The sequence below is a fragment of the Porites lutea genome, chromosome 6, assembly GCF_958299795.1.
Source record: "Porites lutea chromosome 6, jaPorLute2.1, whole genome shotgun sequence".
In the NCBI taxonomy this organism is placed as follows: domain Eukaryota; kingdom Metazoa; phylum Cnidaria; class Anthozoa; order Scleractinia; family Poritidae; genus Porites; species Porites lutea.
This window is the reverse complement of record NC_133206.1, coordinates 30,640,124-30,663,037: the sequence shown is the minus strand read 5'-3', so window position 1 is coordinate 30,663,037 and position 22,914 is coordinate 30,640,124. Positions and strand designations below refer to the sequence as shown.

At 37.6% G+C, this 22,914-nt stretch overlaps 1 protein-coding gene and 2 long non-coding RNA genes across 6 annotated transcripts in view; 1 reads left to right on the top strand and 2 right to left on the bottom strand.

The window, feature by feature from the left end:
• Positions 1 to 641: 641 nt before the first annotated feature.
• Positions 642 to 7,192, bottom strand: LOC140941341 (uncharacterized). Of its 2 annotated transcripts, none has more exons than XR_012166450.1 (3): positions 7,140 to 7,192; positions 6,965 to 7,035; positions 642 to 710 (listed from the first exon to the last, which is right to left on the bottom strand). It is a non-coding gene; the product is annotated as an uncharacterized lncRNA (long non-coding RNA). The 2 variants fall into 2 exon arrangements; XR_012166451.1 differs by having other exon boundaries at positions 6,965 to 7,038; positions 7,140 to 7,190.
• A 2,467-nt stretch (positions 7,193 to 9,659) lies between these two features.
• LOC140940227 (uncharacterized) overlaps positions 9,660 to 22,914 on the bottom strand; it is a 24,252-nt gene continuing 10,997 nt past the window's right edge. For 2 of the 3 annotated variants that reach the window (XM_073389148.1, XM_073389149.1), the window contains 3 exons: positions 22,529 to 22,617; positions 19,662 to 19,728; positions 9,660 to 10,861 (listed from right to left, as the gene is read on the bottom strand). In XM_073389148.1, the coding sequence (XP_073245249.1) occupies positions 10,733 to 10,861; positions 19,662 to 19,728; positions 22,529 to 22,617 (285 nt within the window). In that variant the 3' untranslated portion in view covers positions 9,660 to 10,732. Of the gene's footprint in view, positions 10,862 to 14,618; positions 15,239 to 19,661; positions 19,729 to 22,528; positions 22,618 to 22,914 lie in introns of those variants that run through there. The other variant, XR_012166311.1, reaches the window with a different exon arrangement.
• The window catches only part of LOC140940232 (uncharacterized), a 23,807-nt gene continuing 13,132 nt past the window's right edge, over positions 12,240 to 22,914 (top strand). The window contains exons 1-2 of the long non-coding RNA XR_012166315.1: positions 12,240 to 12,355; positions 14,508 to 14,611. This is a non-coding gene — a long non-coding RNA (uncharacterized lncRNA). The remainder of the gene's footprint in view (positions 12,356 to 14,507; positions 14,612 to 22,914) is intronic.

Sequence of the window (22,914 nt, the reverse complement as noted above, 5' to 3'; positions counted from 1 at the left end):
TGTTAATCGACGGAGAGTAGAGTTTGCTAGTCTTGCAATTAACCAGCCACAAATTTTTCAGTCAGTTGGGAAGTCATCCAACAGTAGAGACAGTTATTCAGTCAATCAGCCAGAGATACATTTGTAAATCATTTAGTGTGATGGTCAGTTCTCGGACAGTAGAGTCAGTCACATTGTATTCTAGTGAGTAAACACATTACCCAGTAAGCCCTTACTCAATCACTCAGTCAGGCAGTCAGTCAGCCAGCCATAAATCATTCAGTCAGTTGGTCAGTCCCTGGACAGTAGAGTCAGTTAGGCGGTTTAAAATCATTTAGCCATAATTTGAATTATTCAGTCAGTTGGTTAGTTTCTAGACAGTAGAGTCAATTAGTCAGTCAGCTAGGCCCACATTTTGCCTGGATGTAATACATGCTAAGGAACAATGATATTTTTACGTACACTAAACCCCCTCTATATGAGAGAAAATGAAGCAGTCAGACAGTCAAAATGAAGGTGGGTGGTTTTACACAGACAAATGACTACAGCTAGGTGGACATATTCCCAGTAAGGTAGAAAGATCATAGAAAATTTGCCTCAAGACAGGAGCTGCATAATTTCAACAATTTCCTTGATGTGGAATGAATAGCTTACTTGTTATGTTCCCTTTTTCTCTTCTCTTTGATTGACTTGTGGTGTTACAAAGAACTGTTTGCTGAAACATCCAACAGCTGTTGAAGGAATTAAAATGACGAAGCCATGTAAAATTCTGTTCACCAAGACAAGGTTTCTATACAAATTAGATAATTTATTACTTCAAAATTACACATAATTATTATGTCTACCATAAATGAGCTCCTTGATGTTTAGTTCAAGAATTATTATTGATTCTGTTACTTCAGTGACACATTCTGTAAACTTTGCAATATGCAGCAATGCTTCCATTATTTTTTATCGTGGAAATGGAGACCGTTCAGTTTGATACGTTATTATTATTGCGTTCTCCTAACGTCAAACACAACCTAAAATGAACGCTGGGCACAAGCATTTACAAGAAAGAATCTTGATTTTAGGTTGGTTCAACTACAGCAAATACCTCGTAGCCTCCATCAGCAGGGGGCACGTGCATCTAAAAGGATCAGAATGCACACAAATGTTTTTTTCTTCCATGAGCAGCTTTGCTCATTTTCTATCGGTCAATCAATCAACTTTATATATCCACAGTCGTAATAAAAGCTGAAAAGCTTAAGGGGCCGAGCCGAAAAAAAAAGAAGAAATTCAAAACTACTACAATTATTATCATCGTACAGTAACTATTTTTTTAACATACTAAAATATTACAAGTAATTAAAAATTAGTATTTACATCACAAATTATAATAATTATATTCTTTGTCTGCACTCAGTAAGTTTAAACTCAATCCTTTTTGGAAGTAAATGCAATGTTTCCTGAATAGGTCTAATATATTGATCAAGAACTTGTTTAATGCTTCTGACGCGTACAGAAAGTGTGTTATTCTATCTACAAAGAAGCGAATATGGCATGTGCTATTGACCAATGACCAATGTTCGAACCCACTTATTAATCCCTGATTACTTCTAGTTATCATTATTATTTTGCATTTTTGCTAATGAAAAGCAGCTAGCAGTGTTATTAGTAAACTGCTTTGTATTGGGGAAGTACAGGGATATCACTAAGATTTTGAGTTGCCAGGTAAAATTAAGTAGGTGGGGAATCAGACAACTAGGGATTTCTGTTTGGTTATATTTTTCTTCTGTTTTACTATGAAAGTAGCCTCAGAAAAATCCTGGCCCCTCCTCTTAAAGGCAGCCCTGGAAGTAGTGATTTTTTGTTCCTGGATCTTGTTGTTTACCCCACCCCCCTGCTATAGATGTTCCTCTCCCCTCTCCTCCCTTGTGCACATTCCTCCCCACCTTTTATCTCCTTTTCTTTTCCCATTCAAATGCCTGCCACTCATGCTACACTGATTGATGGTGAACTATTATCAATTATGCATAAAATAATATTCCAAACAGCACCTTTAATGGCGTTCTGTGGTGGACAAAATTATACCGATGGTAAAAACATGTTGAAAACATAATACGTAAGTGGAAACTTGTAAAATACATCGAATGCAATTTAAAAAATATGAGTCGAGACTTGCAAAATATATGTTCACGAACGAAAAAAAAAACTAGGTCTATGTCATGACTTCAAACACAAGTCGAAATTTTGAAATTTGAGCCAAAAAAATGCGAGTCGAGTTGGAAATAAAAAGAACTTGAGTCGAGAAAGAGACAACACTGACCAGTTGTATTGTCAATCGATGTCTTTACTTCATCGATCCAAAGCAGCGGTTCGTTAGCTACCAAAAAAAGCAGCAGCTTTTTTCTTCTCCCTTGCTGGACTTATCGAGTACTTGGAGAGGCAGCTAAGTTAGCATCATATGACAGTTTAACATTCCTATTTTGGCACCTTGACAAGGACAAAAGGTCACTTGCAACCCTGCTGTCAAGATTTTGTGAGACTCACGCGTACGGTTGTGTAGAAATAAGGAAGGTCACCCTTTCAACGTTAAATCTGACTGGAACCCAATGGTTCAATCATCAGTAGCCCTCGGGAGAGGTTAAATCAAAACTCGCAGAGATACAAATAACAAAGACAACATAACCTGTCACGCAAGGACCGACAAGCATTAAAAGAATTACAGCAAAACACTGGTATTAAAATCAAGCGGACAAGGGAATTACTACAGTAGACATGAACCTAACATGTTTTTAACTCAAATTCAGATAACTCGAACTCCCCACTAACTCAAACTAAGTCCTATTTCCCTTGGATTTCACCCAGTCATTTTTACTTGGTTAACTCAAACTCGAATAACACAAACTAAATTTCCTTTCCCTTGATCAAAATTTTGCTGAAATTTACCCCGATAACGCTAATTCTGGTTCTTGTAACATCACTTGGATGCCATTTCATTAGTTCCCCTAACCTAAGATCAGGTGTTTTTTTTTTTTTTACTTCTCTGCTTCTTTGGCTCGAGAAGGAAAAAATAACGCCTGATACATTTAATTAACAAGCTGTCAACTGCCCCCTAATTTACATAATGTAACATCTGCTTCACCTGTCATGTTATTAGCCAATCAGCGTTTACCAGATGGGAATCACATTTTGGTGCAAATAATGTCTCCTTTAAAATTAATTTTAGGGAAAAGAAATTTTTTAAGGATGTCCATATTTAGATGGCACTTCCTAAAAAAATTATTTTTAAGGTTTTTTTTTTTTTTTTGTGATGAAATACTGCTAGCTGGAGCTGCCGAACCTTTATCTAAAAGCTAGAAATAATAACGAATTTACTGGTAAACGTTCATTGACTTTGTTCTGTGCCGAAAGCAGTGAAGAAAAATGTTTAGACTGGTGCAGCATATTTCATGAAATAAAATGTGTTGTGAAAGCAATCGCTCAGAATAATTCACAGGTTTCTGAAGGGAAATTACAGCCAAACCAGGTCAAGATTCCATTCATGAATTGATTATTTGAAAAGTGAATCCATTTGTCGCTTCTGTAACTTGTACCCAGTATCAAATTGCATTCAAATGATCGGTGAATTATTGACTGCAACTTAGTATACGATGAGATGTAAAATATAATAATTTCAGTGGATCAAATTTCTATTAAGAACATAGAACATTCTTCAAATTCAAGAAAACTGAATCAGCAGAAATTTCATAACGAACTTGAGTGTACATTCACTGCTCCTTGCGCAAGCAAAAATGTAGACTGAAATCAACAACGACTGATGGATAGTGACATTTTGGCTGATCGGAACAGCGCAAATCATCTGTAATGTTTCCTATCCAATCAGAAAGAAGTCCAGATTATGACTTTTTTGCATGTGATCTGTGAAAGGATTGTATCACGCCCTCCTCCCAAAAACAGATTACAGAGATAAAGGTAGAGGGCATGATCGCAGGCTATAGTTCCTCTTGTTGTATAATCAGTAAAAAACACTAAAACCAGCACTACAGCCATTTAATCTTAATTTGTGCAACGAACAGGTCACGTTTTTTCATAAAGAGGCATAATCATGTCACAGTTTCTGATGAAATCGGCAAAAAATTGCACTGTCAGTATACACTGAAGTGCTGAGAAATCAGTACTATCAATTATTATTAACATGGCAAATTAAAAATTCAGTCAACCCCAAAAACTCGCACCCCCACTAAGTCAAACTGTTTTTCGTTTCCTGTCAGAGTTCGAGTTATCATGGTTCTACTGTACAGCGGAACAGCAAAACACCGACATCAACATCAAGCAGACAAGGCAATCAAGGGAATTTCCTCTTTTGTTAACACACGGTTTCACTGCAGTATTTCACTCCAGTACAGATGTGTGGCCAGTTGTAATAAAATATTATTACCCCCTTTCTGTTGGACCATCGTACCCAAAGGGTGAACTTCACCATTTCTAAACGACCGTAACCTTGACGACAGAGTTGCAACTAGGAGTGTCCTTTCATTTCGTCAAGGCACCATAATAGGAATAATATTGTAAACTGTCACGCTGAAATAAGCTGCCTTTCCAAGTCCTCAATAAGTATAGCAAGGGAGAAGAAAAAATCTGCAGCATTTGGTAGCCAACAAACCGCTAATTTGGATCAAAGTCTCATCTCAGTTAAGTGAAGACATTGTCTGACAACACACAACTGGTCAGCGTTCTCTCTTTCTCCACTCTTTTTTTTTCAACTCGACTTGCATTATTTTCGACTCAAATTTCACAATTTTGACTTGTGTTTGTAGTCATGACATTTGCATAATATTTTTTTCATTCATGAACGTATATTTTGCAAATCACTAGTCATATTTTTTTACAGCATTTGATGTATTTTACAAGTTTCAACTTATGTATTATATTTTCAACATGTTTTTATTATCGGTATAATTTTGTCCACAACGGAACGCCATAGTAACTATTAGTGTCTAGTTAGTGTTAGTTTTGTCTTTCGTGGTCACAAATATTTCCCCTCTTTTGATTGGCTCAAATCTCACGGCTAATTCTTCATAACTAGCTAGCGTTGACCAAATTTGGAAGAGGTTTACAATACGGTGGAACCCCGCCTTACTGCCACCTCAGTGATACAATCACCTCGTTATTACAGCCTCTATTTTTTTGGCCTGGCAAAACAGCCATATGTTTCCTTATAAAAAATCCCCATTAATGCAGTCACCTGTTAATACGGCCAACAGCCACATTTTAAATCCCAAACTACAATTTCACCCCGTTGATATGGCCAGTTGTTCGAAATTTAGAAAATTAAAATGCCTGTGACATGTCAGTTTTACTGACCTAGTACTCTGAGCCTGTTCTTGCACTGTTTTAGACTACAGTACACATAAAGTGCACTTGTTGCGATATTATAGCCGAATTTTAAGTGTTTTAATATGTACTGAAGGGAAATTTTAAGTAGTTTTTTTTAATTACTGTATGTGATATCTACAGTCTGGTTGTTTATTAATGAGAACAGTTGTTCAAGAAATTCGAATTTGCTGTACGGTGTATTTGTCATTATGGCCCTCAAGTCATGAAATTTGAGCCTGCCCCGATAATAAGGCCACCCCGTTAATACAGCCAAATTTTTTGACCCAATCGTGACCATATTAACAGGGTTCCACTGTGTGTAGAAAATGACATTAATAGTACTACATAATTGCCAGAAAAATGGTCTAAAAACTGAAAATCCTGGGAGTCAAAAGATTGCGTTGTTCTGGTAGAGCAATACATAATGGCAGAACATTTCACACGTTTCACGAAGAAGAATTAACCAAACTACTGCCTAAAATCTTAGCAAGAACAGCAAGACTACAGGACTAAGCATCCCTTTATCTTCTGAACTTGCTACAAAACAGACAAATGAAGACCACAACTTTAAAGACATCGATTGTGTCAGACATGCTTGTTTTTAAACTAGGAAATATTTTGAATGAATAATAAAACAATTATTATTGGAGGAGGCCAGGGTGTTATCTACCAAAGCCAATTAACACCTTCCTCAATCTCCATAATATTATTTTTCAGGTCATACTCAACCTCATCCAATACTAAATTATTGTTATATATACTAAACACATACATTGTACCTATAAGTCTAAAGGTTACTGGCACATTTCAGAGCAGACCATATGTGTGTCAAGGTATATGTCACATCAGACCAATGTAGGTATATAGCCAGACACATACATACATAATTATTTTTAGGCTCGTATTATGCATACAATAATAATATTTTGCTTCCTTGGTTCTGGCCTGCCTATAATAAAACATGTATTCCCCACGGAATACATCTATGTGCCACTGAACAAGGTGACTTTTTGGACCAGAAGTATTTTAAAGATTGTGAACGTTGGTAAAAAGGTCTACTTTTGTGCTAAACAATCTAATTCCATGATGTTAGTTTAAAATAATACTTAATTCTGTGTAAAACAAATGAATTGGGGTCATAAAATAAGGTCTGTTGTTGTTAAACAGGTATCGAAATGAATGATTATTGTCTTAACCAGAGTCAAGGTTTGAAGGCTCGGCAGCACACTTCTACCTAGAATGAGTATCCTGCAAACTATCCATCAGTTCCCCTCACCCCCTACCCCCACGCTGCCTATCCATCTGCCCCTGGATGTATTTGTCATAAACCAAAAAAAATGAAACATGAACGTAAGTTGTAGTTCAGTTTTGTCCCAGGTTACTACTTAATTTTCCTTTTTTTGCAAAATCATTATGGTATATTCATTCAGCCAAAAATTAAAGTTGAAGATAAGCATAAAATTACATGTAATTATTGAACCACAACATACATGAAGCGTGAGTCGGAGAATGAATAAAATCATAAATGTTTGGACTTGAGCGAATCTTTTACTGGTCAAAATGTACTTAAGAATCTTTTAACGATTATTTAGGTTAAGAAATATAAACTTAAGCTTAGATTTACCTTTACAAATGGTTGTACAGTTATCACGTGGTCCAACGTGGTCATTCCTAGACACTTTTCCAACGTGAAGACTGCTGGAAAATACACATCGAGAACTTTTAAGCAAACTAGAACACTATTTTCGACATTTCTTTTGATTACGTCTAGAAAATCCAACTAAATAATCACCACAAACCTTCGAAAAGCTAAAGTGAAGTTTACACGCCGCCATCTTTGTTAGTTTCCAATCCCCCACCGTACACCGAAACTCACAGAACAGGAGAACAGTGATCTGGGTCTGTACACACAGGCCACCCAATGTCACCATTAGGAAATTTCAGTGTTTTAGCTTTCCCCGTTCCCGTTCCCCATATCACTAGGCTGATTAAGCAACAGAACGGGAACGTCTGTTGACGACGGGAAAGCACGCGGAAAGGACTAAACGCGACTTCCGGTACCCAATTTGCCGTTCTGTTGCTAAATCAGCCTACTAGTGATATGGGTATCCCTACCCCGGCTACCAGACGTTTCTTCTCGCATGCGGCGAGTGCTTCGAGAAGCTTCAGGGTCGCTCACCCCCCCCCCCCCCCCCGTGGGGGAGGGTAGTCGACTAATAGCGGAGCTCCACGCGCGCGAAACGGAGCACTATGGGTAAGAAAATTTGGTAAACTACCCATCCGAGAAATTTTGGTAGTCACCTGACCGTACGCCTCCTCCCTCGCTTTTATTTTTTTCGCGCTTCTTTTTACTTCGCACCGCTCCCCACTATCTGAACGCCTGGAACAGGCTACCGACCGACCGACCGTCCGCACCACAGGCATCCTCGGAGACCCAGGGGCAGATAGTGGGCCCCCACTATCTGCTTCTGGGTCTCCGAGGATGCACCACAGGCATACCAATGTAAAATAACTCAACCAACAGGTATGGCAACCCAAATGCAACTCGAGATTATTTTGGCGGGAAATTGCATAGCCACCCGCGTCTTGAGAAGCAGAGACAACTAAAGAGTCAAAAAATAAAAGTTCCCTGAAAGAGATCCGAGAGATTTTGGTGTACTTTTATAATTATGATGGTGCAGGAGCCGATTAAGTAATCGGCTCCTGGATGGTGTCATATCAGATGAGAAATTCGTTCCCTTGTACGATGAAATCTAGTTGAGCGCTTTGTGTCGCGCCATTAAGCCTATTTACGATCTACGTATTGCCAAATTCTCGCACGCTCCACAGTTCTTACGGCTGGTAATCGAGCCCACACAGCTCAGGGCTTGAAGCGGTAGGGCTCACTTCCAAGAACATCTTTAGCAAGCTGAATATTGTGATCTTCAGTCCCCTCCATCTTCATTAAAATAAGAACAAATTATTAAATACGATTGGCAAGTTGCGCGCAAAAATAAACAAGTTCCTTCATCCTGCTTTATACAGGACTTTATTTTGTCGAATAAATGGTAACCAATTAACACGCACTTTCATTTTGGCCTACAACTTAAGCAGAACAAATAAACTAAAAACTTCGTGAATGAAGAAAAGGGTAAAAGCCGATGTTCAGATGGTGAGAGAATACTAAATGTGATTATTTTATCGCTGGGAATTCTAATCCTGCAGTTGTACCACTTGCTGCACATTAAAAAAATAGTGTTAATTAGTGTTAAAGTAAGTAATTGAAAAAGGTTTACCATTTGAACTAAACTAGACACTCCAGAAACAGATTAAAGCGGTATTCTGTTAACATAAAGATGTTTTGAAGACGAAAAGACGAATAAAAAACTCACGTTCTCGAGACACCGCCGCACTCAGCTTTCTCACCGTCGCGACGTGCAGACGACGTAGGTTGGACGGCTGAGGTATATGCTAATTACCCCGAATCGGGCAACTTTTATTTCCGGTTGCCGTCCTCCACCTTACCGTCCACGCTAAAGCGGAAATTGTTTCTGTATCCGTGTTGTCTAAAGCATCAAGCTTAGATTCAGATTGCTATGTCCACAAATTTGGAATATAGAGAAAAAATAAAGTGGGCGACAGGCCAACGAAGCTCAACGAGAAAAAGAGCGACAGAGAGCTAGAGCGGAAGATAAGGAGCCATTTGTTGGAAGAACAACATGAAAATGTTTTAGCGTCGGTTGAGAAAATGAGAAATCCTAGCGACCACCAAGGTGAAAATGAACGAGTGAAAAAAAGGGAATAAGAACAGGGACGACATTTCCTCCATAAAACGTGTAACAAGGAAGTTTCTGGAAAGGTTCACGTTGTAGTCATGCAAAACAACGGCAAAGAAATGTACAAAAAAGTGTGCTGCACGTGCAAAGTTGTTTTGTTGCTAATTAGACCTACTGTTGTTTTTTCACCGTTCTCGTTGCCTTCGCCGCTTAACATGATTTTATATTTTGTTTGAGCAAACTATAAATATTTTCATGAGCTTCGCTTTTAGCTCTGGCTAAATCTATATATCCATGATTATTTGGGTATAGGTCAGCCGCTGAGGCTTTGAAACCCTGACCCTGTTTAGGACAACACCTTTAATTTTGACCCGGTTTAGGAAAAAGGACAAAATGCATGCTGTCTTGTTGCCCAAAGCTCTTTTTTCTTTCTCTTGTTGTACCTCACCTAACCCCCCCCCCCACCCCCCACCCTCTTATCTGAAGGTCTGGATTGCTCATCCTGCTCACTGCTCACTGCTCATCCATAGGCTCTCAATAGAGAATGCATATTTATTAGCCTAGAATGCCGTAATGTTTAACGGAAGAAAGTTTACAACAAATACTGGATAATGTTAATATATCATTGCTTAAACTAGTGATTAAAAATACCTAGCCTGATTCTCAGCAGACGTCCGAGGTCGTTCGCGGTCCCTTCGCGAGCAACTCCCATATGGTTTATTAAGTGCTGGAATGTCAGGTTTGCCTCAAAACTGCTCCCAGGGGGCTCAATAGAGGATTTAGGGTAATTTTTTTTTAAAAATGACATTTGAAATAAAAAAAGAAAAATTTGGAGGGAGTTGAGTATTTTCTTTTCAGTATTATATCCTTCAATTTAAAATAGAGCACAGCCTTGTTACAATATGGTATGTTGATCTCTCAATATTATTTAAAAAATGTATCAGCTTTCATAGAAATTCAAGGCTCAAAGTAGTCTCCATCTATCTGTTACAGTACAAATCTGCGTGTAAGAACCTACATTTTTGAAGTCTTTAAAAAAAAGGTTCTTGTATTTTGGGCTAGTTATTGGCAATTGAGGCTAAGTAGGTTCTTAATTAGTAAAGCCCGTAGCTGTTGACTACCAGAAAAAAGAAGAACTTGAGTTTGGTGCAAATCGCCTTTGAGCAAGTTCTATGAAGACAATTACAATCTGTAGTTTATATAAACCTGTTTTTGTTCTGGAATTACAAGACTTTTATTTGTTATCACAGTTGTACAGATTGGTACAGTCAGGAGCCCATAACCTGAAGCGAGCAACTTCCATGCGCTCGTGTCACGGCGTTTTCACGGACCAGTTTATTTTTAGAACGGTTTTGGCGCGAGTTTTGAATATCTTTAAATTCCAAAAACAAGTCAGCAAAACCTACAGATCTAAAAATGTGATTTTTTGCCTTTTCATAAGGTTTAGTTTTCCTTTTTGATATCTCATACTTCGACTGCGCTCATATAGACATGGTGGAGATTCTATTTTCGCGGAAAAAAGTCCGTAAAAACGCCGTGACACATGGAGTATTTAGTCGTGATTAATAATTAATATAGTGAACAATTTATTCTTCGAATAATAAGGGAGAGGAGAGTATTTATAGAGGGCCGGGGAGTTAGTTGAAACGGGGGGAAGGGGTAGACAGAGGATTTACAGTAACAGCAGCTAATGTTTCATTTCTTGACGTTCTATCGGTTCTGCTGGCTCCTGCCCTACTCCTGCTCCTGCTCTGTTGTGTTGTACTCTGTAAGAAAAAAAAAAAGATACATCCACGTAGTTGCTTGTTGTGTTCATGTTCCTTGCTTTGTTACAACCACTATTTTTTTTCTGGAGGATAGCTCAACCAACTCCCTCCCCACGCCCCCCCCCCCCCCCCCCCCGCCAAAAAAAACATAATAAATCCCTCCCTCTTTTACACTTCTTGTTCGCTTTCCCCAAAACCTTTACTTACATGAGAGTAGAAGAGGAGAGTGAAGACTATACTTTGCCTGTTGAGACCCTGCGATGGAAAGGGGTTGACCCCTCCAACATTTTCAAAGGGAAACTCTTCGTTGAAGGAAGGTCACTACACTCGCCATTTTGAAAACACTACGTGGCCAAGCTGAACACACAGAAAATAGGCAAGCGTGGGCAGTGCCTTCTCTATACATAGCGATTAGAAAGAATTATGGATGGATCAGCGATCGGTAACTGAAGGGATCAGAGATCAAGGGATCAAGGATCAATGATGAATTATAAATGGATCAGTGATCAGGAAAAAGAGATCAGGGATCAAGGATCACGAATCATCACGGATAATTAGCATGTTTTGTTGTCCATTTTTTTCATTCCGGTTTCGTAAGGTCCCTAGCTAAGAGCTTAGAACAGCGATGTATAAGCGCTATATAAATTCCATTATTATTATTATTCCAACGACGTACGTTGTACCCTTTGTTGTCACATATAACCCAGCACTTCCACGCATTTCTAATATCTTACGCAAACATTTTAACATCTTACACTCCGATCTTCTAACCGTTGCAAAGACGTTTTTAAGCAGCCGCCTTTTGTTGCTTACGGACTTTTAATTAAAGCACAATTACCCGTAATCTCTAACACTCATTTTTCGGCACGTTCTTTCCGCTGTGGGCAAAATTGCCATGTGTGCCACTTGTCCACACATTACTAACGACCTAATAAGTTATACTTTTTGCTCAACTGGTGAAACACACTTCATCACTTCGCACATTATTTTTAAAACTAAAAACGTTATCTATATGGTGCAAGGTAACCGTTGCAATTTTCAATATACAGGTGAAACTTGAGTTCCACAACATCTCGTAAATGAGGCTATCAAATTTCACGTGCCACTTCTTTAGAACACGAAATTGGCCCTCACTCAGAAGATTTTTGCCACCGGAGCTTCCAAAAGAAGTCTACCGATAGCCGAATACAGTGTAGCCTGCGTAGCAAGCGTTTCCGCGCGAGTTCGTCGAGAACGTTGAGACGAGAGCGAAAAAAAAGGAACTTTCGCGTTCTAACTCGATTGGAAACGCAGGCTAGTATTTTGCGTATTCAAGTGCGAGACTGAAAACGGAGAGCGACACTGGGGAGAGACAGTAAAAGGGCGTATGAGGCTCGCGCGCTTCGCGCGTGTGAGACTCTTACACGTAAACGTGGCGCAAGATGGATCAGCACAACAGTACACGGTTGTGGTTACTTTTCTTCGTAGTGCGGCGAAAACTCTTTCTCTTGTAAGGTAAGTAATCGTTTACCTAAAGAACGACAGTTTCTAACGTACAATGTATTTTTGGGGTGTACATATAACTAATTGATGGTTGCATCAAAGAGAGTACAAATAGTCAACCATATTGAGTTCGAATATTAAAATCTACATCTACAACGCCTTTGCAAAGGTTGCCCATCACGCTTTTGCAGCTGTTTGTTGGTCAGCAGGGTAAATTGATTAACAGTTGTGTGTATCGTCTGAAAACATCTCCAACATCGCAAGCGATGTCTCGCGCTTTAGTGACACAGCTATTTGTTAAACTTTGTTCAAGCACGTTTTGGTTCTATAATCCATCTTCCGTGCTGTTCTCTTTCTGAGATGCGCCATTGCGACAAACTTCCTCGAATGTTCACTTTCAGTTCCTTTTTTTCTGACATGATAGTTTTAGGGGCTAAAACGATAGTGAACATGCTCGGAGTACGGTAAAAATTTAACCAGTGCGAATGCAGCACCCACAACTACCACTACCATGCATTGCAAGAGCCACGATCAGTAAACGTAACCTCGAATAACGATATATTTTTCTTAACGAAATAAGGTGTTCGCATGAATTCCTTTATACCTGGTGTATTTTCCTTAAAATTGACTAGGAAGGCATTCTAAGAAGGAGGTAAAGATCTCTCATTTTAGTCTATATAAATTCAATTGCACTATCAGAAGTCAAAAACCAAATTTTCGAACGAGACTCTTCTTCTTCTTCAGTAATGACCCTATTTATACTAGAGGATGTCTCAGAGAACTAAGGCATGAAGTATTATAATTTTGAGAAATAAGGGAGATGCATTTAACTTCAGATCAATGAAATGTTTGACATTTAGGTGCCTCTAATCTATGCACTTAATAGATCTGTTAGTCGCCCTAGACAGATTTTATTTATGCCCTTTGGTATTGAAATGGGACACACTTAGTTAAAATCACACTCGAGAGTCCGGTGGTAAAAAGGCGGACTTTGTTATCTGCTAGGCAAATCTCTATTCACTAGGTAACTTCTTTCCTTTTCCTAATACATATCCACTGGATAGGTATTAGGTAGATATGACTGTCCACCTTTTAAACGAATGGGGCCCCCACGGCTGTTAATACCCAGATGTCATAGTCATCCTCTAGAATAAATAAAACCAATGTTATGTACGGATCTGTAACGGGCAATGACAGTAAAGATAATTTGCGTGTATGCTGGACCAAGGACCACATACAACTCAGGTCAAAGGTTAAACTGAGGTTGACTCCTGTAACCTCTGTGTGGCTATTTCATGCAACTAGTCACAGTAAAGTTGTATGTGTAACTCCTGCTAAAAAAGATTATGATTTGCAAATGATTTCCTGGAAATTCAAATATTTTTGAGCAGGGAAGCTACTGTAAGTGCAAAATCCCCTCTTTTTGTTGAACCAGAGAATGGCTTAGGAAGTGTACATGTTAAGATGCAGTGAACATGAATATCACATCTGAGATGACATTCATCATACATATATTTATATGGTGGTACTCTGTGTCTGGTAAACAGCAATATTCAGGGTGCAAAGAAAGTTAGTTTTACAGCCTGCCGTTGAGGCAAGCTGTAGCTAACATGTACTAGCCCACAATTCATTTCAACTAGCCCCAAAACTCTTTTTGATTAGCAGGATTGATTACAATCCTTCTGTAATTTGAATTTCCCCAAAAAACAGCACTTGCCCATCGGGCAAGTTAAGAACAAAAATCACTAGCCCGATAGCAAAATCCACTTGTCCCAGGCTATCGAACACAGCTTTCTTTGCACGCTGAATATTATACCCAGCACTGCATTTATTGTTATCATACACATTTGCAGCACTATTGTAATGGGTACAGTCATACAAAGTATTTAATATTGTAGGCATCTTGTTGAAAGTTAATGAACATTGTGTGCATTGCAGTTAGTTTTTTATTTCAGTTAATTCTATTTTTCCTTTGTTACTTGGTACGGTAATGTATGCTTAGGAATTCAAAGGAGAAACAAAAATTAACTGGAATAACCACAATATATGGTATATTATGTTGTTTTCTTTTTCACACTTTGTATACCACTGACACTAAAAGCAGTTAAGGAAACTGTTTTTTATGTGTAAATTTGGTTTCAGAATGGTTTATTTTTCATTTTAGCCCTTTTCAGCAGAGAAGCTGGTGGATACATGTATATCTTCTCCTATGAATTAATCTGGGACACAAGCTTCTAGGTTATAAGATGACACAGCACTTGATAACAGGTTGGTTGAGTTAGTTTTTTCCTACTTGGTTTTTTTAGTTTTAGTGAATATACTCCTACAGTATTAACAAACTCAGCTTGTTTTTAAACAAAACACAAATCTGCTACTTTTATAAGCTTAAAGGTACATGTACAGCAAACATTGATTTTGCCCTTAAAAAGCGAAAATTACTTGTGATTCAAGGAAAAATGTATTACATGTAATATAATGTAATTAGTATAGGTAATAGCATGATTTGTAGTGATATTTGGCATAAATACCACGAGTGATATTTCAAAATTGTTATATGTAATTTCACGAGCCGTTAGGCGAGTGAAATTAAAACTAATGGTATTTATGCCAAATATCAAGTACAAATCATGCTATTGTTTGTTTATACTACTACCCGGGAAAGGTTTGTAATTTTCACATGTAGGTATTTCAAATTAAGGTGAAATACCACTGCTCTAAGCCAATCAAATTGTAGAAATTTCTCATGTAGTAGTATAATAAGAATAACCTTACAACTTAAAACATTTTCTGCCACAACAGCAACTGCCTTAAATATGTTATTTTAGCTAATCAGTCTTGTCCAATTCTTGTCCTTTTTCGCATCAGATAATTTATTCATCAGAGAGGTGCACCACCCTACATGTGAATTAAGAAATATTGTTATACCATTGTATAGCTGAAATTTTTCGATAATAGTGTGTGCTGTCATTGGTTACTTCGAGGTCACCTGAAATCTTACAATGAAACTGTTTTCTGCCAAAAGTCTCTGAGCCGGCAACTGTGCAACTGTACACTGTTATCCTTGAATAATGACCAATCACTGAGGTTAACTAAATCATAAATAATATTTTGTATGTGTGGAAGTTCATTTTTATAGGCTGTAAGACAAACTGAATCTCAGTGTTTTTCTCGGCTCTGCCTTGGGAGATATTGATATTCTGAATGTACTATATACAATACAATACTTTATTCAAGATATAGAAAACAAAACAAAATATCTGTCCAAAGGGGAGATCTTGAGGTTATCCCTACATAAAAGATTCCCCAAAATAAAAGAGAAAAAAAATCTAAAATCAAAAACTAGAATTTAAAACATTATTTACAGCAGGAAAAAATCTTAAAACTAAAAACTAGAAATCTAAAACAATATGCATATCATAATTTTAACATAATTGTTTGCAATATTATTGATCAATAATCATTTAAATCCTCAATCTGTTGTGAAATAAAGTCAACAATCCTGTGTAAACATTTTTTTTAGGCTTGTAAGTTATTCCAGACATTAACGATTTGTACGAGAAAGAGTATTTGTAGCAATTTAGTGTGGCAACTTTTTCATAGAGTTTACAATCGTGGTTGGCTCTAGTTCAATAACACTTTGTAAGCTGGAAAAAGTCCAAAAAAGGAGGACTATCTATACTAAAAACTATCTTGTAGCACTGAACTAGAAATAAGTACTAGAGGTGAGTACCAAATTTGATAGGTTTAAACTGACACTTGTCTGACTGTTCCACTACAGCTCTAGTTTTTGAGTCACTTTCTCTTGGGAGGCAGTGCTTTAGAAAATAAGCAAGGTAATGCAATTGGCTCATTTTCCTGGTCAAATTATGTGATGTGTGTAAGTGGTCACGTGTGTCTTTGTTTGACTGCAAACTGGTTTCAACATTTTTACGTTGTAGTCCCAACATTATCAATGCACAACTAAGAGAAAAGGTTATGGGAATTAATGAAAATATGATCGCCAAAGAAAAAATGCTCTGATTTTTTAATCAAATTCTACCAACTAATTCTGTAAGGAAATGTATAGAGATCAGTCTGGAGAATTTGTATGCAAATATTGGGGCTTGAACCATTGTTTATAAATACTGTGTATTTGCCTTTGTTCAAGGCTGTCAGTAGACAACTGAGTTGTCAAAGTAAGCTGCTAGGGCTGGAGGCACTGCTGAGCGCTGAAGGTTTTAGGCCCTTGGGGGGTCTGGGGGGTAGGCTTCCCTAGAAAATGTTTGTATTTAGACACTCTGAAATGCTGTTTCTCCAAAATTACTGAAAATCCAGAGAATAAACTATGCTCTTTATCTTCCAATCTTGTTGGTGAACAGCTGAGCTAACCTGATTAGCTAAAGTATGTGCTTTAGAAAACTGCCCGATCATTCCTAAGTGAGCGGCGCAAAATTAATATCATGTGCGTTTACATTTATGAATTACTGAGATTTCAAAATGCAGAATTCAGTAGTTTTTGGTGAGTATTTAATTTTTTCATTCACCGGAAAAACATTCTTATTCAAGAAAATGCAGTTCTAGATTGAAACTTACAAAGATTAGACTGAGAACACTACACTTGTTTAAAATTAGATTATTTTAGCGGTGTCCATATACACTTTGTGATTGACTTAAATTCCAAATGTTTATGTTACTATGTTGCTGTTATATGAAATACACATAAACAACATGGAAAATACCTGGCTTGCTTTTTTTGGCATCGCCGCCCACATTTCCATAAGGCCACGTTGCCATTTAGCAATGTTCAGTACTTTTTTAGTATGCGTACATGAAGCACTTGTGGAAAGAACTGAAAATGCTGCTCATGCGTTTCTTGTGATATTTTTGTCGAGCAAAGCGGCACAAGCATTTCATGGCATTTTTCATAGTTCCTCCGACTGTAAGTGACACATAAACACTTGCTATAGTTTTTAGGAGATGTTTCTTAAGGTGACTCGACCCAGTTTTTTTGGGGGGGTACTATCCTACTTTGAAGCTCTCTAGTATATTTGTTGACGTTTGTCAGCGTTTAAGAGTCTTTCTCACGAAAAAAGCATTTTCTTAAAAATTCGTAGTTTTTTTCCCTTCAAATTTTTTCAGGGCCACAATTGATTAACTAACTACCCGGACTCTGAATTTCATGGTCATTGAAAAACTGTGACATTATCTTCTATAAGCCCAAACTTGAGTCATTATACAGCATTCTTGTTCAGCACGCATGCAATGACCGCGCTTGGCTGACTTCCGAATGCTCACCGAGATATTCCCGTCACAAGTTGGTTTAATATTATTATTGGCTTGCATTAAACCTATGAAAAAATGATATTTTTTTAATAGTAAGTAGATTTAGTGTGTAGCACTTCTTGATTTTTTTGCAAAGGCACAAGAAGCACGAGAATTGATTAAAAAATTTTGAGGTAAAACCTCTATGTATCACGCGATGGCCAGTCTCACTGTACCAAAATTATCAAATCTCGGTGAGCATTCGGAAGTCAGCCAAGCGCGGTCATTGCATGCGTGCTGAACAAGAATGCTGTATAATGACAGACTAGAAACAATAGACAACTCCCAAAGCACAAACTCAGCCAGACGCTAAAAATCTTCGATGTTTACTCAAGTTTGGGCTTATAGAAGATAATGTCACAGTTTTTCAATGACCATGAAATTCAGAGTCCGGGTAGTTAGTTAATCAATTGTGGCCCTGAAAAAATTTGAAGGAAAAAAACTACAAATTTTTAAGAAAATGCTTTTTTTGTGAGAAAGAGTCTTAAACGCTGACAAACGTCAACAAATAGCGAAAACTATAATTTCTATATGTTTGCTTTGCTCGAAATCGCGTGCATTTACAAGGCCCTAAAGCGTTTTGCTGACTTGCAAGGACCCATCTGTTATAACGATGCCCAAAATAAAGAGATGAATCTCATAGTTTATTAGATATAATCCGTGTAAAGTTTGCTTATCATTTTCGTATAAATTATGACCTAAATTTGGAAACTGCTGAATTTCTCGAATTGGGTCTTTGTGATTTTGGTGAAACTCTGTTCAGCGCAAGGCACTTATGCGCGCTATGTGTAGCCGAGAGATTTTCACGAAAAAATCCCTGCAACAGCAGATTTTCGACTCAGACCTCAAAGGGGCGTGGCATTATAACCACGTGACATTTACTCCAATCGCCAAAAATTTTATGTTATATTGTAGATTGATCTATATGTTATCCATTCTATGTGTTAGACTTACGATAAAAGTAAAGGTGGGGATACTAGAGAGCTTCAAAGTAGGATGGTACCCCCCAAAAAAAACTGGGTCAAGTCACCTTAACCATTCCAGAGATATTTCATTGAAAAAATGCCATCCGTAAAGAAATGCTAAGCAGAGTAGCCACCCGATACTAACCAAGTAGGTGGCGATTTTCGCCGGCAGCCGGCTGCTTTTGACAACTCTGCTTTGTTTTAGTCATACGGAACTTCCAAACTGAAGTGAAGTGCAATGTTTTTTGGATTGAAAACTTACTCTCATGTTTTGCTTTGAAGAATATCAGTTTACGCAGGGTAATGTGCTACATTGTGCCTTATGAGATCCCCCATTCTTCTGGTCATGTAGATGATGCAATTTATGTCACATGTAACAGAACGCAACCTTGCATTAACCAAGTGTTATGATTTGGCCACTTTAATTTTAGTTCAACTAAGGAAACTGGACATGATCATGACTGATAAAACTTACAAGCCACCTTAATTAATAGCATACCTTTATTCTTTTCATTTTTGGTTACTAGACCAAATGCGCTACCACTGAGCTACAATAGACTAGAAGGAGCTGAGGCCAATTTTAAAGCCAGGTTCATTTGTTAATAGTGACGGTCGTATGCAAAAATAAAACATTTTGCAGTTAAGAGTAAGACCCACAAAAAAAATTTTGCTAGATGGTTACCATTCATTGTCTCTTCTCTCCCGCACAAAAAAAAAACTTGATGGTAAAGAATGTTGAAGTTAAAAAACTTTTGTCAAAACTATGTTGCTGCACAGTGGGTATTTGAAAAGCAAAAATACACTCTCGTTTGATGTGGTTACTATTCTCTCTTCTACCTCCCCTCACGTAAATATCTGAAACAACGTTACTATTAATCATCATGACTTGTAATTCAATATTTTTATCCTGTTTTTGTACATGTACTAGATAACTTATGCACCTAGTGCATCATATCATACTTGTGAGTAGATGGGAGTCTTAAAGTGCATACTAGGGGCCTATGCTTCTCCCAGTAATCTAGTTTTTTGTCATAATTACATTGTAGGCTTACCCTTTCGTCAACTGCATTATGATTTTGTCCCTGGTTGTAAACCACAGGCTCGAGGTCTGCATATCCACTAAAAACAAGAAATTTATGTATACTTTATTTCAAGAAATTTTGGCAACACTTTCATTTAGCAAATTTGGAAAATCGCTAAATTAAAATGCACTAAAATTAAGTGTCGTTAAATTACAGTTAATTCTGCAGTTAATTCTGCCATCTGATCAGTTTCACACACATATGCCATTTGACGGTTGATTATGATGTGCATCATTGACTTTGTGTGACAATGTACCTTAAATGTGAGTGAGGAGAGCATTAAGATATGACATTACAGTTGCAGCTTCGTGTGTTTCGTCAAAAGTAAGTTTCACAATGTTGTATCATTTTGATTTAAATGAAGCTTTTGACATTTGTGATTTTATCACATAAATGATTGTTCTATTGTTGTCATAAAAGTTTTGAATACCTTAATTCGCCAAAGTTTCAGTTCTTGAAATCACATAAATTAAGTGACTTGTGTTACAAAATTTATCAAAAATTGAGAGAAAGGCTTCGAATAGGAGAATTATTCCAGGTAGATCTGGATGCATGTTCCCCTGGAAAATTTAGAAAGTTTAGTCCTCAGTTACTAATACATTGTAGATCTGACCCAGTGTTTAATTTAACTTGCCAAATTCAAACTTGAGAGCAGTTCAGTTTGTTTGGTTTGAAATGATATTCATCACATCTGATTCCCAGATTTTTCAGTCAGTTCTTCTTCAAAAATACCACAATAACCTTTTCCCTCCAAAATTTCGCATAATTATTGCTTTCAGGTTCTGTTGGGACAATTGATTATTTTATATTGTAAGTCCCAACAGAAATTGAAAACAATTATTCTTATGCAAAATTTTGGAGGGAAAACAAAGAGTATTATAGTACAGTTCAACTTCCATCAAGCAGCCACCTATTAAGCAACTGCAGCCACCTTTTGGCCATCCTGACGAGAGTTCTTTTATTTTTCTCCTCTATCAAGAGGACACAAAACGTTTGATACACTTAGTTTGCCTTTGTTTTGAAAATATGCTAGCCTGTGTAGCATGGCGGTTTTGTTGGGAGCCCGACTGAGTGGCGAAGCTGCGAGGAAAACAAAAACTGCCCGCCCGGATTCATGGCCTTTTCAGCTGCCACCCCCTTCAACTCCTTTTGACATTCTGTTGACAACTTGTTTGGTTTCAGTTTTCCCAGCCAATCAGAAATAGAGTGTTGACAGGCTAAACACGACTCAAAAGCTCACGATATAATGTAAAACATGACCTTGGCTGGAATTGGAGTTTGCTTGAACAAACGCAGGTTTTTTTTCAACTTTTTTGCTATCTCATGTGTAGGTGACTACACTGCATTCTAAACTTGACTGAGTAAATCTTATTTTTGCCGCACTAAGTCTTACATTAATTTGTTTTTTGAGGTCATGAAGTTGGTTTGTTTCATCCATATTGAGTAATTATTTCCTGCTTCTGTAGGTGTTGCTGATAGAATTTGTTGATCTCAGATGCAGTAGTTAAGTACTCATTTCTTTGACCACTGTTAAAGCCTAAAGCTTTTTATTACGGCTAAATAAATAATAGAGAAAATTGAGGTGGACTTTCTCGAAGCAAATTGACTGTTTCTGTCATACATTTTTGTAAGTTCCATTGCTGTACAGCCCAGCAACAACATTTCCAATATCTGGTTGTCTATCGTACTTTTTAGAGGGGAAATTGGGAGCATACAGGTTTTTGATGAGGACATTTCTTCTTTGGCCATAGCAAAGACAGTAAAGATCATGCTCTTGCCAAAACCTGGTGACAAAATTGCCATGACATCTCTCCTTTGGAGAAGACTGTAAATGGCCATTTCCTGTTTAGGCTTCAGTACAATATTGCCCTGTTTTGCCATCAAATATTCAAGATCGACGATGCTCTGGTCAACGCTTCTTTGATATTTTGATTTTGTTTTGTGGAGATGCTTTGTTCAGTCCCTCGAAATTCTCCCATGGGAGATTACCAAAATATTTGATTGGCGGGTGAACATTCTGAACCAATCACAATGATCCATACGCTGGCGTACAGACCAACTTAAAAAAGCCCCCCTGTCCGTGCAGGCAGTTTTTCAAGTTGCTCCCGCCCCAATCTCCTCGTGGATTCTCTGCCCTCGCCCACCTTTATTATTTAGCGCACCCAACCAAAACCGCCATGCTGCGCAGGCTAAAAATATGCTGAAGGAAAATACTGTCGGAGATAGACAGTGACAACTGATTGTGAACCTGCAGTGCAACATTTCTGTTAAAGACATTGCCTCCTTTGTATGATTACGAAGTTTACTGAAGTATTGTTCCTGCAAAGTTGGGAGAACCTCACCACAACATTTTGAGGATACAATACTCTTTTAGTTTTGTTCAGTATTAGAGCTGTCTCTTGTGCAAAATTTGTTAGAAGCCTCTGAAGGTGTTTGTTTCTTAATATTATATAGTGAAGTTTCTGCTAAAGGTTATGCTAATTTCTGATGAAGCTGGCTTACCTTCATCAAGTGGCTGCTTGGCGTTACCCCCTGGGTGGCCGTTTAACCCCTTAAGTCCCAATAGTGACCAAGATCAATTTTCTCCTAACAATATCCATACACTGTTAAGAGATAAGTTACGAGAATTAATAAAATGACCACCCAAGAGAAAATGCCCTGATCTATCATCAAATTCTCTCAACTAACTCTTTAAGGAAATGTATGGAGATCAGTTTGGAGAATTTGTATGTGGATACTGGGGCTTAAAGGGTTAATGGAGATTCAGCTGTATTTTTGAATAAGGCCTATCCATTCTTATTGGGTTGGCCACCTAAGACCTTCAACTATCAACTTACTATGGGTATGCAATATTAAGAGGTGCCATTGTCAGCTCTGAGCAAAGATCTACAGGTCTCCCTCTGCTGGTAACATTTCGTTGTGGCTCCTATAAGTACAAATAAATAGGCAATGTGAACTTTTAATGTTATAGTAATTGCACAAACAGTCAATTTATGGAGCACATTTCTCAGTCATACATGTATCTGTGTTAAATGAGTACATAAAATGATAAACAAGTCAAAGTGTATGGCTTTGGTTGATTGGTAACAGATTGCATTATCAAAATCAAAATACCACTTTCAAACTTGACATTTTAGTAAATATTTTTAATAGTAGCCTTGTTCCAAACATGGCATGTTGGTAATTGATTTATTATTGACAGTGATGTAGTTAATTTTCTATC